At 45.9% G+C, this 14,860-nt stretch overlaps 1 protein-coding gene across 8 annotated transcripts in view; it reads left to right on the top strand.

Moving 5' to 3' along the window:
• The window catches only part of SH3KBP1 (SH3 domain containing kinase binding protein 1), a 326,940-nt gene that overhangs the window by 159,752 nt on the left and 152,328 nt on the right, over window positions 1-14,860 (top strand). For all 8 annotated transcript variants that reach the window (XM_039529107.1, XM_039529074.1, XM_039529083.1 and 5 more), the window contains one exon: window positions 3,976-4,082. In XM_039529107.1, the coding sequence (XP_039385041.1) occupies window positions 3,976-4,082 (107 nt within the window). The remainder of the gene's footprint in view (window positions 1-3,975; window positions 4,083-14,860) is intronic.

The raw sequence follows: 14,860 nt of genomic DNA, 5'->3' as shown, positions 1-14,860 counted from the left end.
CTTATGGAACTTAGCCAAAGCCACACAGTAATTAAGTGGTAGAGCAGAGAAGAGAACACACATCTCTTGGCTCCTTGTTCTGTGCTTTCTTCACTAGGTGTTTATTCCTACATTTTAAAATGTAGGACATTTTTCACTGGTAAGATTTCTCCCCCACCAGGGCCGGCTCCAGACCCCAGCGCGCCAAGCGCGGCTTGAGGCGGCATTTTGCCGGCAGGGCGGCAGCTGGCTCCGGCGGACCTTCCGCAGTCATGCCTGCAGGAGGTCCACCGGAGCCGCGGCTTTGGAGGACCTCCCGCAGGCATGACTGCGGAGGGTTTGCTGGTCCTGCAGCTCGGGTGGACCTCCCGCAGACGTGCCTGCGGAAGCTCCACCGGAGCCGCGGGACCAGCGGAACTTCCACAGGCATGCCTGCAAGAGGTCCCCCGGAGCCGCGGGACCGGCACCGCCAGAGCGCGCCCCGCGGTGCGCCGCCCTGCTTGGGGCGGCGGGATTCCTAGAACCGCCCCTGCTCCCCACCCACGGTTTTCTTGGATTCTCCATGTGCCTAATGCTCCGCTGTCAATGGAGCTGAAGTCAATGGAGTTGCACTCATTTTATTTTTAACTTTTCTGGTTTTGCTGTGACATGAAGTGGATTTCTAAGCATTTGCCTCTTGTCTCTTTTCCCCACCTTTCTCACAAGAGCAGGATTAAGAAAATAGCAGTAGAGAGGACAGTATGTTGGATGGATGCGGTTTATAGCTCTATGTTTATTATACATTGTCCCTCTTGCATTGTAGAGTGGCCCCACTGCACGCTCATTGAAGCTACGTTGGATGGATAATTACTGAAGCCGCTAGGAATTCTTCTAAACATATACAGTATATCTTTCCTCCTTCACCCCATGACTTTTGTATAATCTTTTTTTCCTGCTGGACTGCAGCATTGAAGGAGCTGCCTTTCACTTGTCCTACTCTTGTACCAAGACTTGCATTACATTATTAGAGGACTTCTCATGTTGTTCTCTTGCTCTTTGAGCAAGTCCTGATAGACCTTAAGATAAACATTAAGGACCCTAAGTATACTTTTACCTTAGCACCTAGGAGCCCCCAGTCATGGACCAGGATCCCATTCTGCTAGGTGCTGTACAAACACACAACCAAACGACAGTCCCAGTTCCAAAGAGATTACAATAAAGTGATTACATCTTTATGGTAGTAAGAAATTTTGAAACAAAACGTCATACTGAAAAATCCAAATGTTTAATTTTATTTGATGTGAAATGTTTTATTAGTTTTTTCAGATTTTATTAGTTTTCTTTCCCCCAACTGAAACAATTAGATGAAATTGGCACAAATTTGCATTTCCCCCAAAAATAAGTTGTGTGTGAAAAATTTTGACCAGCTCTGTTCTTGGGAATAAAATAAGACCAGTTGAACCTTTCTAAAACTGGATAGCTTGCACGAGGAGTACATGTGCACACTGAGTGCGAGTGAGCTGCTGACCTAGTAAATGCTGATCAGAGGAGATAGTGTAAGAGGAGAGACTGGATGTGTAGTTGAGAGGAAGGCCTTTTCTACAACTCCAGTAGCTAAACTTCCAAATTTAGAAAACATCTGAAGGATTCCTGGCGTTTGTAAGTGTACCTTGATTTGAGGCTTAATGTCTTCATGTTCCTTTTACATACATATTAATCTTTCTGTTTTATACAAGTCGATTCATGTTGAAGAGCCAGGGAAGACACACTTTTATAGCAATCACACAAAAAGATCATAAGTAAATATGCAAAAAAAAAAAAAAGAGAGAGAGATTCACATGGTTTTATCAGTAGTATTCAGTGCTGTATCGATTTCTTATTCTCTTAGGCCGTGTCTACACTATTGGCTAAATCAGCACCGCTTCAGTTGATTCAGTGGTGTCAATTTAGCAGGTTTGGTGAAGACACGCTAAGTTGATGGGAGAGTGCTCTCCCATTGACATCTGTACTCCACCTCCCTGAGTGCTCTCCCTTGTAGGCACTGCTGTAAGTTGACCTAAGTTACGTCAACTTCAGTTACGTAACTTATGTAACTGAACTAGCGTAACTTAGATCAACTTACAGCGTTAGTGTAGACTAGCCCTTAGAAATGTCAAAATCATTTATCCTTGAGTCACCCAATATTGATTATAAAATACCATGGCAACTGACGTACTTCAGTCTGTCAAATCAGTCAACAGTTACCACTTCATAAGTGCTGATATTCATATAATGAGGATGTTTATCTTTAGAAAAAGTCTGTTTTTTATTTGCAGCCTCTAACTTTTGCACAGTCCTGAAGGCATTCTATGCAGAGTGTATTTATTAGGATACAGCCCAGAAATCACCCTAGTGAAATCATCAATGTCACACAATACTTTTCATTAGTGTACGTGAAGAAAAATAAACTGACATTTTTATGAAAGAACTGAGATAGGTCAACTGCATTAAAATATATTTATTTTTTAAAAATTCAAATAGTCATCTGCTGTTTATACTATACCTCAGAGACAAGGGAAACTTTCTCCTAAAGCCTGGGATGGGAAAATTTAAAAGCTAAGTCAAGGTGAAGGTAAAATTGCCTTTCAAATTTTGTCTGCATGGGACTATCCCCCGGCTCTTTTTTTTTTTTTTTTTTTTTTAAAGACCAGCTTTCCAAACTGAAAAAAAGAGAATCAGCAGTGATATGACTTTTCTCATTCATTTGTCCTAAAGAGCATTTCTAGTACTGTCAATGAGTATTTTTGTAGAGTAAACATCATGCTGACTGCATGACTTTTTTTGAAATGGAAGTCTAGGGGCATTTGGACCATAATTATGAAGACACACCTGATTTGTGTGTGTGCGCATTTGAGGAGATTTAATATTCCAGGTTATAAGTAAACAAATTACGCATGAAGTGAAGAAATGTATTGACAGTTTTTTCATATGGCATATGGTATGGTTCCTGCATTGCAAGGCATCTGAACAAGAAATTTCCTTATTTATGACAGAGGGAGCTGTATTTTAATTGGTTTCTATCACTCTACCATCCATGTCTACCAACATGCAAAATGCTGTTACTTTTCTTTGTTTTGGTAAGTGGTTCTTTAACCAGAAGAGGGTGAGTAGGATGTTTCAGTAGTTAAATTACAGAAAGTTTTCTCTTTCCCTCTCAGTTCCACAACAAAGTCCAAATATAGCTGTTTCAGTTTTGGAATATTGCTTGCTAAACAATCTTCCCATTTACCTGGCTGCATTTAAATCAACATCCTAAATTTAGATTAGTGCGCAAGTATGCCATTTAAAAATATATATCTACAGAAGCAGGGGCGGCTCTAGGTATTTTGTCGCCCCAAGCACTGCAGGCAGGCTGCCCTCGGCGGCTTGCCTGCGGGAGGTCTCCGGTCCCGTGGATTCGGCGGCACACCTGCGGAAGGTCCGCCAAAGCTGTGGGACCAGTGGACCCTCCACAGCCATTCCGCCGAAGGCAACCTGCCTGCCACCCTTGCAGTGACCAGCAGAGTGCCCCCCACGGCTTGCCACCCCAAGCACGCGCTTGGTGTGCTGGTGCCTGGAGCTGTACAGAAGATGACCCTATTCTTGCACTGACATTTTAAAAAGAGAGAGAGAGCAAGCAGCAGCAGTTATAGTAGTAGAAGAAAGACCGTTTATTCTTACCTGAATATCCCATTGTGTCAATTCAGATCAAAAGACAAGAGTAGCTGGAAGGAATAATATGCTCTATGGTCCTCTGAAAAATTCTGAATATTGGTCTATTTTGTAAATCGATCCTAGGCACATTTATTAGGGATTGCAAACATTCAAAAAGTTTTTAATAGTGCTCATTTATAGCACTGCAATGCTGCTTAACCTTCAGTGCTGTCCCATGGAGTATGTTCAGGGGCATAGTGTAGCTGAGTTGCTTGTTCAGGAAGCCTCATATTATTTAAATTTTCATCTAAATGTTTTGCTCTGTTCTTTCATCTCCATCTCCAGGGGAGAGAAATAGGAGGAGAAGATGTCAGGTGGCTTTCAGTTACATGCCTCAGAATGAAGATGAGCTGGAGTTAAAAGTTGGTGACATCATTGAAGTGATGGGAGAAGTAAGTAACTTTTATGTACTGTGTCGGTACACAGTCTTCATTTGCTTTGTACACGCTAACCTTTCAGAGGGTAATATGTTTTAAAACAATTCAAAAGAGTTTTTTTACTGTTCTTTTGTTTGTGTTATGTCAGTTTAGATTTTTTGCCCCTTATGATTCTGTTGTAATTTGATCAGCTTCAAAGCTTTACCTGCTGGAATATGTGCATACTCCACACCAAGTGGCATTTGAACACAGATCAGTTTTTAAGATTGGGCACCATTTAGATACTTAGAACCAAAAGCTTAGAACCTGCAAGTGGTTCTGCACACGCAGATCTGCTTGTCGGATCTATTCTATAGTGTTCCGTCAATACACCTTCTGATCTTGCACCATTGAAGCTGTTAGAAGTTATCCTCTTGATTTAAATATCAGGACTGGGAACTAAAATACTAACCTGGAATCTTTGGAATGAATCAGGATATGCTCAAAGTCATTTAATTTTATTTATTGAGCATTAAAATAATCTATCTAAGGATTCAGTTTGATGAAAAGTCCAGTAAAAGGCAGGTTTTCAGCTGCCATGATTTATTTCCAGGGATTTTTTTCAGTGACTGAGCAGCTAACAAATCAGCATTTGTTATTCTGCTGAGGATATGGCCAGTTTTATTTCTCTTTTATCCGTCACTTAAATAACCAACAATCCATTTCTTTAAAAAAAAAAAAAAAAAGTTCATTGCAATCTGGTCAGGTCTCTGTTGCCTGTAAAAAGACTAAACTTGACATATCCAAATGTGAAGGGCTTAGTAATCACTGTTCCTTCTTTACCCTGAGTGCACATACTGCACATTGTCCTTCCTAGAACCAGACACCTCATGGCACCTAACTAACCTTATTTTGGCTGTGAGCAGAATTGTAATGTAGGATGTCAAGATTATAAGATATTGGCTAGGACATTTGGATGACACTATTCACCCAACATTCTAATGAGTTCTAAGACTGAATTTCAGCTCTCCTTGCTGTGCAATTTGAAACATATTAGACCTTACATGAACATAGAAAACCTTCCTTGAATTGCCGCACTTAAAACTCGATAAATCTGTCTTTGAAGAACAAGGTGATGGAATAAAAAGCCCTCCCAACATAATCTAAATAGGCCATCCATGAGGAAGAACTATCACCCTCCAATGAATTGTATAAGTAACTAATTTAATTGGGAACCCTCTAAAGTTCAGCCAACAAATGTATCTCTTGTTTCTTTTCATGCACATTTTAATAACTCCCTTTTTCTGTAATCAGTACAGTTTTTCAAATCCAAATGAGATTGAAAATGTTCGTTACATGTGGAAGTTGTAGACATATGAAAATGAAACATTCCACTCCCTCATCCTCCACCCCATACACACCCATGCTCATAGTTAAGGGAATGTTTTTCAGAAGTAGGAGTTTACATAATATTTAAAATATGTTCAATTAGTAATACATCTGGCATGGAATTAATAATTCTGGCTTGATTGGGGCTGCTGAAGGGAGTCTGAGTGTCTTGCAGATTCTCTGCTCTAGGAAAATGTATTAACTAAGGCAAGGTTCTATTGGGCAGACCTGGGGGAAGCACTGCTGGGATTACTTTTACTGCTGCACTGAAAAGGTTTGCCAATGGCTAGCATGTGCTGTTGACCATAACACCTATGGCAGCTGGCTAGAGAATAAGGAGGCCAGAAGTAGATGAGCTGTTGCCCCTTCCTAATACTCACTTGTGTCCTAGGGAAATATCCTACATTATCATTTGCCCAAATGTAGGATCTTCCTTACTCACTCCTTGCTGCATTAGTGCAACACAGGGTGTTAGCCTTCCAACTGGGTTGATGGAAGAAAAAATTTATTCTGCAAAATCAAAATTCTTAAGATCACAGTGAGTATAACCACAGGGCATTTATTATAACCAGGGTTGTTTTTTAGAATGGTGATGTGGAATAGATTGTGTTCTATTCTTGTCCCACTACCCTTCTGATTCCTATGAAAGTACAGCAGGCTTTTCACCATTTCACAGGAACTTTATCTGCCACAGAAAGCTGCATCAGTAATTTACTGCTTGTCTTTTTGCATGTCAATGTTACTGTGTACAAAGGCATAGCACTGCAGTGTGAACCATGGCACTTCTGACATCCCATAAATACCACTTTACTTAGAATAATGCATCTCTAAGCTATGAATGCCTAACCTGTGGAATTAAGAATATAAGCATCTTAGTTGTGCAAACCAGAAACATATTTCTGTAAAGTTTTACTTTGATGTACCATAACATGTGCATTCAAACGATGAATGCACAAACCTATTATATGAATCATGCTTTGCAAAAAGTTCATTAATATTTAGTAGCACCAGCACAAAATTTACTTGCTCAGTCTAGACCATTGTGATTGAAAATGAAAACCTGAATTATAGTTTATTTGCTTGTTTAAAAAATATTTATCCTGTGTAAATTTTGCAAGGTTAGGTCATACAGCTATCCTGACTTAGTCCCAGTCCTCCCCTCACCCACCAAATCTTTTTTTATTCACAAGTATGAGGTATGACGCCATGCCTGTGAATTTTAGGCCTTGTCTACACAATAAAGTTGCACTAATTTAACTAAGGGCTAGTCTACACTGGTAACATTTTATTGCTCAGATTAAAAAATTCTTATAACCATTTTATTGAGAAGCTTTGGTGCAAGAGCTTAAAATTTGGCCGTAGTGTCAGGGATGCGCCTTTTGCTGGTCCTAACAGAATTCATCCACATGTGATAAAGTTATAAACCTTTGAATACCTTCTGTCTGTATAGGGTGACCAGATAGCAAGTGTGAAAAATTGGGACAGGGGGTGGGGGGTAATAGGTGCTTATATAAGGAAAAAGCCCCCCAAATCTGGACTGTCCCTATAAAATTGGGACATCTGGTCACCCTATGTCTGTACCAAGCATGCTGAATGTAAGAGATATAGGGGCTGAGCAGGGCTCTACCAAGTTGCTTTGGGCCACTGAGGTATTGGGTACCAGAACTGAGAGCAGGGAGACGGTCTCTTTTGTGCTCTCAATGCTCCCCCTCTGCTGTCACACAGTTTGCGAGGATAAAGAGGAAGCAACCTGCCTTAAATGCAAAGTAGTAAGAAATGATGTGGGAAGAGAATGTCACAAGGTGGGGAAAGAAGCTCATAGTTGGAAGTGGGTTTGATAGGCGCAGACAGGGACAGGTGCTATTGGGGCAAAAGGGTCTATCAGCACTAAAGCACATACTCTCCACCAGAACCTGAAATTGAACCCAGTAGTCCTGTGCCTCTACAGTCATCTGTTGTCAGTAAATAGCTGTTAAACCCAAAGGCAAAGTGTCTGATTCACCCTTATGTGGCTGGTCCACAGAGAGGATAACAATATTACTGCTATGAGATACTCTGTTAGCTCAAGTGGTAGAGAACTCTGCTATGGATCTAAGGGTCTGAACCTGCAGATGGCCCAAGTTGAGGGGCAGTACTGTTTCAGATGATGAAATTTCTGTTTTTAATTTTTTTTTAATTGAGTAATTACAATGTTAAAAGCATACATTAAAAGAACATTAAGGTTGCAAATTTAAGCACTAAAAGTAGGAAATGCCACATTAAGGTTACTTGTGCAATCTTAATTCAGGCCCCTTGTGCACATGTAGTGACATTGGCCTTTAGTTACATGTTCACATACAGTTTTTTCCACAAGATCCCCTGCCTTACTCTGTGCACAGGATGGGACTGTGTTTTGGATTGAAGCTTGTAGGTTTGTAGTTACTCCTGAGAGAATTCTGCACCACTGTGCAATGCAGAATTTCATTTTTTTCTGCAGAATAGGTGCTGCAGAGCTGCTGTTCGCCACTAGGGGCTGCTGGACCCAGCAAAGCCCTGATCCCTAGCTTGCAAATACAGGACACTGCCGAGGAGGGGTGTGTGTGTGTGTGTGCACGGAGCTGGAGGGCTCCCAGCAGCTGCAGTTCCTGGAACACCCTGAAGAAAGAAGGCAGCATTCAGGAAAAACTGTACAAACCTAGGACCGATCATCAGGCTGTTTCTCTCTCTGGATCCCTGGGCTCTGGGAGTGTAGGGGGATGTGGGTGTCTGGGATAAGGGTCCCTGCGGCTGGGCTCAGGGGGTGTAGGAGGATGCAGGTGTCCGAGGAGGGGAGGCTGCGCCCTGGGTTCTGGAGGCCAGAGGTGTGGGTGTCTTGAGACCAAAGGGGGAGAGCTTTCCCCCAAGATGTGCCCAGCTAGCACGTGTAACACACCCAGACTGAGGCACCCAACTAAAACATAACAGAGAAACAGGAACTGGGTTGTCATAGGGGTTTCTTTAACTTGCTGCTGCTGGGGGAATCTTTTGTTGTCTGTATTGTTACAGACATAGTTGCTGACAGGTATTTTGAAATAAATTACCAAAATAATTGAAACTGGTGTGATTATATAGCGTTATTTTGACAAATAAAACATGCAGAATTTTGTAGAATTTTAAAATATTGTAACTCCTCACTTAGTCATCCCGTTGTTTCGTTGCTGATCAATTAGGGAACATACTCATTTAAAGTTGTGCAATGCTCCACTCTTGCGTTGTTTGGCTGCCTGCTTTCTCCACAGCTGGCAGCCTCCCTATGGCCCCCTCCCCCCCCCAGTGCTTCCCACCCACCCGCAGATGCTGCGGATCAGCGCCTTCTCCTCCTCTCCCCGCCTCCTGCCCACGGCAAACAGCTGGCTTGCGGCATTTTGGAGACAGGAGGGAGGGGGGAGGAGCGAGGACTCGGCATGCCTCCCCCCTCCCTCCCCTGTCTCCCGAACGCAGCAAGCCAGCTGATTGCCGCTTGCAGGAGGGAGAGGGAGCCTGCGAGCTGAGTCCTTGCTTCTGCCCCCTCCCTCCTGCCTGGGGCAATCAGCTGGCTTGAGGCATTTTGGAAGCAGGAGGAAGGTGGAAGAAGCGAGGACTCGGCGCGCAGGCTCCACCTCCCTCCCCTGCCTCCTGAACTTGCCATACAGGAGGAGTGAAGACTCAGCACGCCTCCCCCCTCCCTCCCCTACGCGGCAATCAGCTGGCTTGCGGCGTTTAGAAGGGAGGGGAGAGGGAGGAGGAGCCAGGACACAGCAAGCGAAGTAAAGGGGGAGGAGGTGAGGGAGAAGAGGCGGGTCAAGGGTGGGAGCTTGGGGGAAGGAGTAGAGTGAATGGGCTGAACGTTGAACCCCCCATCTCTGGTGCTTGCAGAGTAGAGGAAGCTGCCCTGGAACCTAACCCCCAATTTACATTAATTCTTATGGGGAAATTAGATTTACTTAACATCGTTTCACTTAAAGTCACATTTTTCAGGAATATAACTACAACATTAAGTGAGGAGTTATTGTACTGTATGCAGACTTTTTTAAATTTTTTGGCACAGAATTTCCCCAGGAGTATGTAGTGAAGAAACTTGTCTATAGGACCGCAGAGTTCCTGTGTGATACTAGTCAAGTCACTTAACCAGACTTTTCACACTTGAACGCTAATTGTGTGTTCCTCATTTTCTGAGTGGCCAGTGTGAGACACCTGGGGCCAGATTTGCATAAATGCTGACTATTCACAGCTGGAAATGAGGTGGATTAGACCTGTGCATTGAACATATAAAGTTCTATTAAAATGCTACGTACTCTGAAAAACCAGGCCTTTGATGTCTTAAATTGGGCTTGCAAAAGTAGTGGATGCTTTTGACTGTTTCGGCCTTAATCTCTGTGCTTCAGTTCCCCGGTTGTAAAATGGGGATATAAATATAATATATATAATCTATGAGTGCTGTGGAGCTAATAAATTCAAAAATGTTGACAGACACACAGAGAGAGTATGAGAGTTTCAGGTATGTTACGTGTTAGTCTGTGTCAGCAAAAAGAACAAGTACTTGTGGCACCTAACTAACAAATTTATTTTTTTTTGAGCATAAAGCTTTAAGCCAGCACAGCCATCATAATGCATATAACATAACATACAGTATAAGATAAGATATATACATACATGAAAAGGAAGTACCCATAAGAAGAGTAAAAAGGCTAATTAATTAAATTAGAGAGAGCAGGGAAAGAGGAGAGAAAAAAATAGAGAAGATGGCCCATTTTGGGACAGTTGACACAAAGTGGATACTTTCTTATGCAGATACATAATGCAAAATGTGTAATGTTCCCCAGTCTCATCCCAGTCTGTCAGTGACTGTTCAATCAATCATATCTATATCTGAACATCAGGAATCATAAGTACCCAAAGCACCATAGCAGCACAGCAGCCAGCTACTAGGCTCTTTTTTACACATTGTGGCTGCATCTTATGGCCATGATGGCATTGGCATGCCTCAGTCCCCACAGCCAGTGCCCCCTGCCCACCCGCTTCCTCGCCGCCAGCGGCTGCATTCAGCGGCTCGGCACCGCCGTGAGCTCGGCCACCCGGTTGAGCTACCATTCCCACTGCCGCTCGTAGTTCTGGCGCCGGTCATACTCACAGCGCTGCTCCGGCTCCTGTCCCCGATCCTGTTCCAGCGCCATTCTGCCAGCCGGTCATCGTCGAAGAGCAGATCACGGAGTCGATGCCATTTCCAATGCCGGTCAACATCTCAGCACCAATCCAGGTCCTGGCGCCACTCCCCAGCTTCATGGCACAGTTCCCTGTCGCCTTGTCGATGTGCACCGGCGCAGATCCTCTTGGCGCTGCCGTGGCCTTCACACTCCGCTTCTCGCTCTTCGGGATTGGAAGCAGGGTTGCAATTTTCGGACCGTCGCCGTTCAAACCATAGCCGCCTGGAGACAGGGACGGGGTCTTGGCAGGCATATTGCAGGGATCCACTCAGGGGCCCACTCAATTGCCATTCTGGGTGCCATGGGTGTACCATGAGGCCCAAGGTGCTTCATCTGGGGCTTTCTGATCAGCCCCGTCCGAGCCGCAAGTGCCAGAGGCTACTGTCAGTTGGCCTGCCCGGGGGGCATAGAGGCTGTGGCGACTTCTCTACCTGCCACAGGACCTCCCCCAATTCCTGGGACAGTCCCTGAGGTTGGGGACACAGAGCAGCAGGTCCCGGCACTGCAGGGGCCCTGGACGACCCTCTCCCACCCGCGGCCTCTTCTTCCTTCTCACCCGACAAGGTGGTGGCAGGTACTGCGGTCTCCAGTCCCCCTTCAATAGACCTCCAGGACCTCCTGCACAGGGTGGCATGAAACATGAACCTGCAGGCGGAGGAGGTGGTGGAGTTGGAGGACCCCGTGGTGAACATCCTGACTCCGGAAGCCACGTCAAGGGTGGCCCTGCCCCTTATCCGGACCATCCAAAATAACACCACGACGATCCGGCAGACCCCTGTGTCCACCCCCCTGACAGCCAAGGGGGTGGAGCGGAAGTACTTTGACCCCTCAAAGGGGTATGATTATCTGTTCACCCGCAGTCCTGTTTGCTTGTGGTTGCCTCTGTGAACGAAAAGGAATAGCATGGCCAGCAGGCTCCAGCGCCCAAATCAAAGGACGCCAAGCACCTTGATTTGTTGGGATGCAAAGTATATTCCACGGGGGCCTTCAAGTCAGGAGCGCTGTGTCGTTACAATTTTAACTCCTGGAACTCCTTGCTGAAGTTTAAGGAGCTGATGCCTCCTGAGTCCAGGGAGGGATTTGGGGCTTTGGTTAATGAGGGCAAAACAGTGGCACGGACCTCTTTGCAGGCCTCGCTGGACGCTGCGGACTCGGCCGCACGTACTTTGTCCTCGGGGATCGTGATGAGGCGTACCTCCAGCCTGCCCCCGGAGCTTCAGCAGACACTGCAGGACCTCCCCTTTGACGGAGAGGGCCTGTTCTCGGAAAAGACTGACTCAAGGTTACATAGCCTTAAGGACTCAAGGGCAACAATGAAGTCCCTGGGCAAGCACACACCGGCTACTCAGCAGAAACCCTGCAAGCCTCAGCAGCCACAGCAGCGCTCGTATCCTCCTCGGCTGAGCAGGATTTCTATAGGCGGCAGGGGTATAATGGCAGGAGGAAGCCCTCCAGCCCCCCATCAGGACAAGGCCAGGGCCCAACCAAACCTTAGTCAGGTTCAAAACAGGCTTTTTGAAGGGACGCTGGAGGACGCCATACAGGACCTCATTCAGGAGCCTACCCCCCCGTTCTTGAATCATTTATCCCATTTTTACCATGCTTGGTCTCAAATAACCACAGACCTCTGGGTCCTCCACACAGTGGAAGTGGGATACTCTCTCTAATTTTCTTCCTTCACACCCTCCTTCCCTGTCCCTCTTCAGGGACCCTTCTCGTGAGCAACTCCTTATTCAGGAGGTTCAGGTGCTCCTCGCCATGGGGATGATCAAGGAGGTTCCGAGGGAACTATGGGGCAGGGGGTTTTACTCCCAATATTTCCTAATCCCCAAGGCAAAGGGGGGGCTTCGGCCCATTCTGGACCTGCGCGGACTCAACGAGTTCATGGTAAAGTTGATGTTCCACATGGTCTCCTTGGGCACTGTTATACCTTCCCTGGATCCTGGAGACTGGTTCGCTGCCCTCGACATGAAGGATGCGTATTTCCACATAGCAATTCATCTGGCGCACAGACGCTTCCTCCACTTTGTGGTCAACCGTGAACACTACCAGTTCACGGCTCTTCCCTTTGGACTCTCCACAGCCCCCTGAGCGTTCACCAAATGTATGTCGATCGTGGTTGCCTTCCTTCGACGACGGTGGGTGCAAGTGAACCGTTACCTCGACGAATGGCTAATCCGGGGAGGCACCAGAGAACAGGTGCAGACCTACCTCTGCTTGGTCACGGACACATTTCTTCGGCTGGGCCTCCTCCTCAACATGGCAAAATCAACCCTGGAATTGACCCAGAGAATAGAATTCATTGGGGGCAGTTCTGAACTCCATCCAGGTGCGAGCCCTCCTGCTGAATGCTTGTTTCCAAGCTATTGTGGGCCTCGTCCGGAGCCTTCAGAGCTTCCCAACCTCATCGGCAAGAAGTTTCCTGAGTCTTCTCGGCCACATGGCTTCCTGTACGTACGTGACCAGGCACTCCAGACTTCCACTCTGTTGCAAACCTGGCTCACATCAGTCTATCGCCCAGGTCAAAACAGCCTGAACTTAGTGGTCACCGTCCTGGAGCGGGTCCTGGCCTCCCTCCAGTGGTGGCTAGATCCCTGGGTGGTATGTGAGGGAGTCCCCTTTCACAATCCACAGCCTTCCTTGTCCCTGGTCACTGATGCGTTGGCCCTAGGGTGGGGCGCCCACTTCGGAGACCTTCAGACTCCGGGCCTGTGGCCCCCATCTGCGCACTCCCTTCATATCAACATTTGGGAGCTGAAGGTGTGCCTTGCCTGTCAGGCTTTCCAGGAGAAGCTACAATGTTGTTGTGTGGCGGTCCTCACAGACAAAACCATGACATTCTACATCAGTGTTTCCCAAACTGGGGATGCCACTTGTTTAGGGAAAGCCCCTGGCGGGCTGTGCCAGTTTGTGTACCTGCCAGGTCCGCAGGTTAGGTCAATCGCGGCTCCCAGTGGCCGCAGTTCGCTGCTCCAGTCCAATGGGAGCTGCTGGAAGTAGTGGCCAGTACGTCCCTCGGCCCTTGTTGGTCTTTGAGATGTGTTGCTCATATACATTCCAAACCTGTCCCCCCTTCGCCTCTGTCAGAGTAGCTGACAAGAAGGAACTGAGGAGGCGCCGGGTCGCTTGGGGTATATATCGAGCACCATGAGGTGCCATTCCAGGGGGCTCCACAGCTGACCTGCTGGGTGTTGTTAGGGTAAAACTTTCCGACAGCCATGCACGCGGCGTGTGCACGCCTAATTGGAATGGATATGAGCAACACATCTCAAAAATGCTTCTACTACTTGTGGCTCCTTTCCTGGGACATACACAAAGTCAGTGGCCAGCATGCATGTTGTGTTCTGCACGCTGTACAGCTCTGATTCAATCACTTTGAATCCAGTCACCTGCCAGCAGTTATCCAGACACACTTTTGACTTTACCAGATTTGGCTAATGTTAGCATGTGACGCCAACATACTACCATTCCAAAACTTCCCCAGACCCATGTGCTTTCATATGTCCAGCCATCTCCTGAAACATTGAGAAGAAGATGATGATCCATTTGCTCCTTTAAGGAGACAAAACCCACCACACAGCACTGCTGGTTTAGATTAACAGTAAGACGAGTTAATTAACAAAAGGAAAAAACGGTTACTCAGCAGTATGCATTGTCTTGCCACAGCATATCTCTTGTCTCATGGAGTCATCACGGTTTTTCCTTCACCCTCGAGGAATGCTTGGATACACTATTCCCAGCTGAGTTGGAGCTACCTCTTACTTTTTCTTTGACTTGAGAAAATCTTGCTGGTGCCATAGAAAAGATGATTATGAGTGGGCTGTCTGTCTCTTTGTGTCCCCAACCATTGAAAAGAGACTTGTTTGGAAAAGAGAATCATATTAAAAATCAAGGTGTCAATTCCAGTCAAAGCCCTTTCCATGGAAAGACATGTATTGGATGTGGCTGTATGGTGGTTTTTTCCCCCCCAGTTGTATGCTTTATTTTGTATGCATCTTTGCTTATTTCATGAAGGCCTCCTGCCCACACAGTTTGATTCTTTAGTTCCTTCTTAGCACTTCTTCTTTAGAATGCAGCAACATGGTACATTTGCTTGCAGATTTAGAGACACTGATCATATTATTCCATCTGGAATACTTTACCTAGGCAGATGTCGCTGTTGATTTTTAAAATGCTGAATGATGTAGGCCCTGGCAGTATTTTAGAACTCCCTTTTGTGCCTCT

Source organism: Mauremys reevesii, linkage group 1, assembly GCF_016161935.1.
Source record: "Mauremys reevesii isolate NIE-2019 linkage group 1, ASM1616193v1, whole genome shotgun sequence".
NCBI lineage: Eukaryota > Metazoa > Chordata > Testudines > Geoemydidae > Mauremys > Mauremys reevesii.
This window is presented reverse-complemented; position numbering and strand designations above follow the sequence as displayed.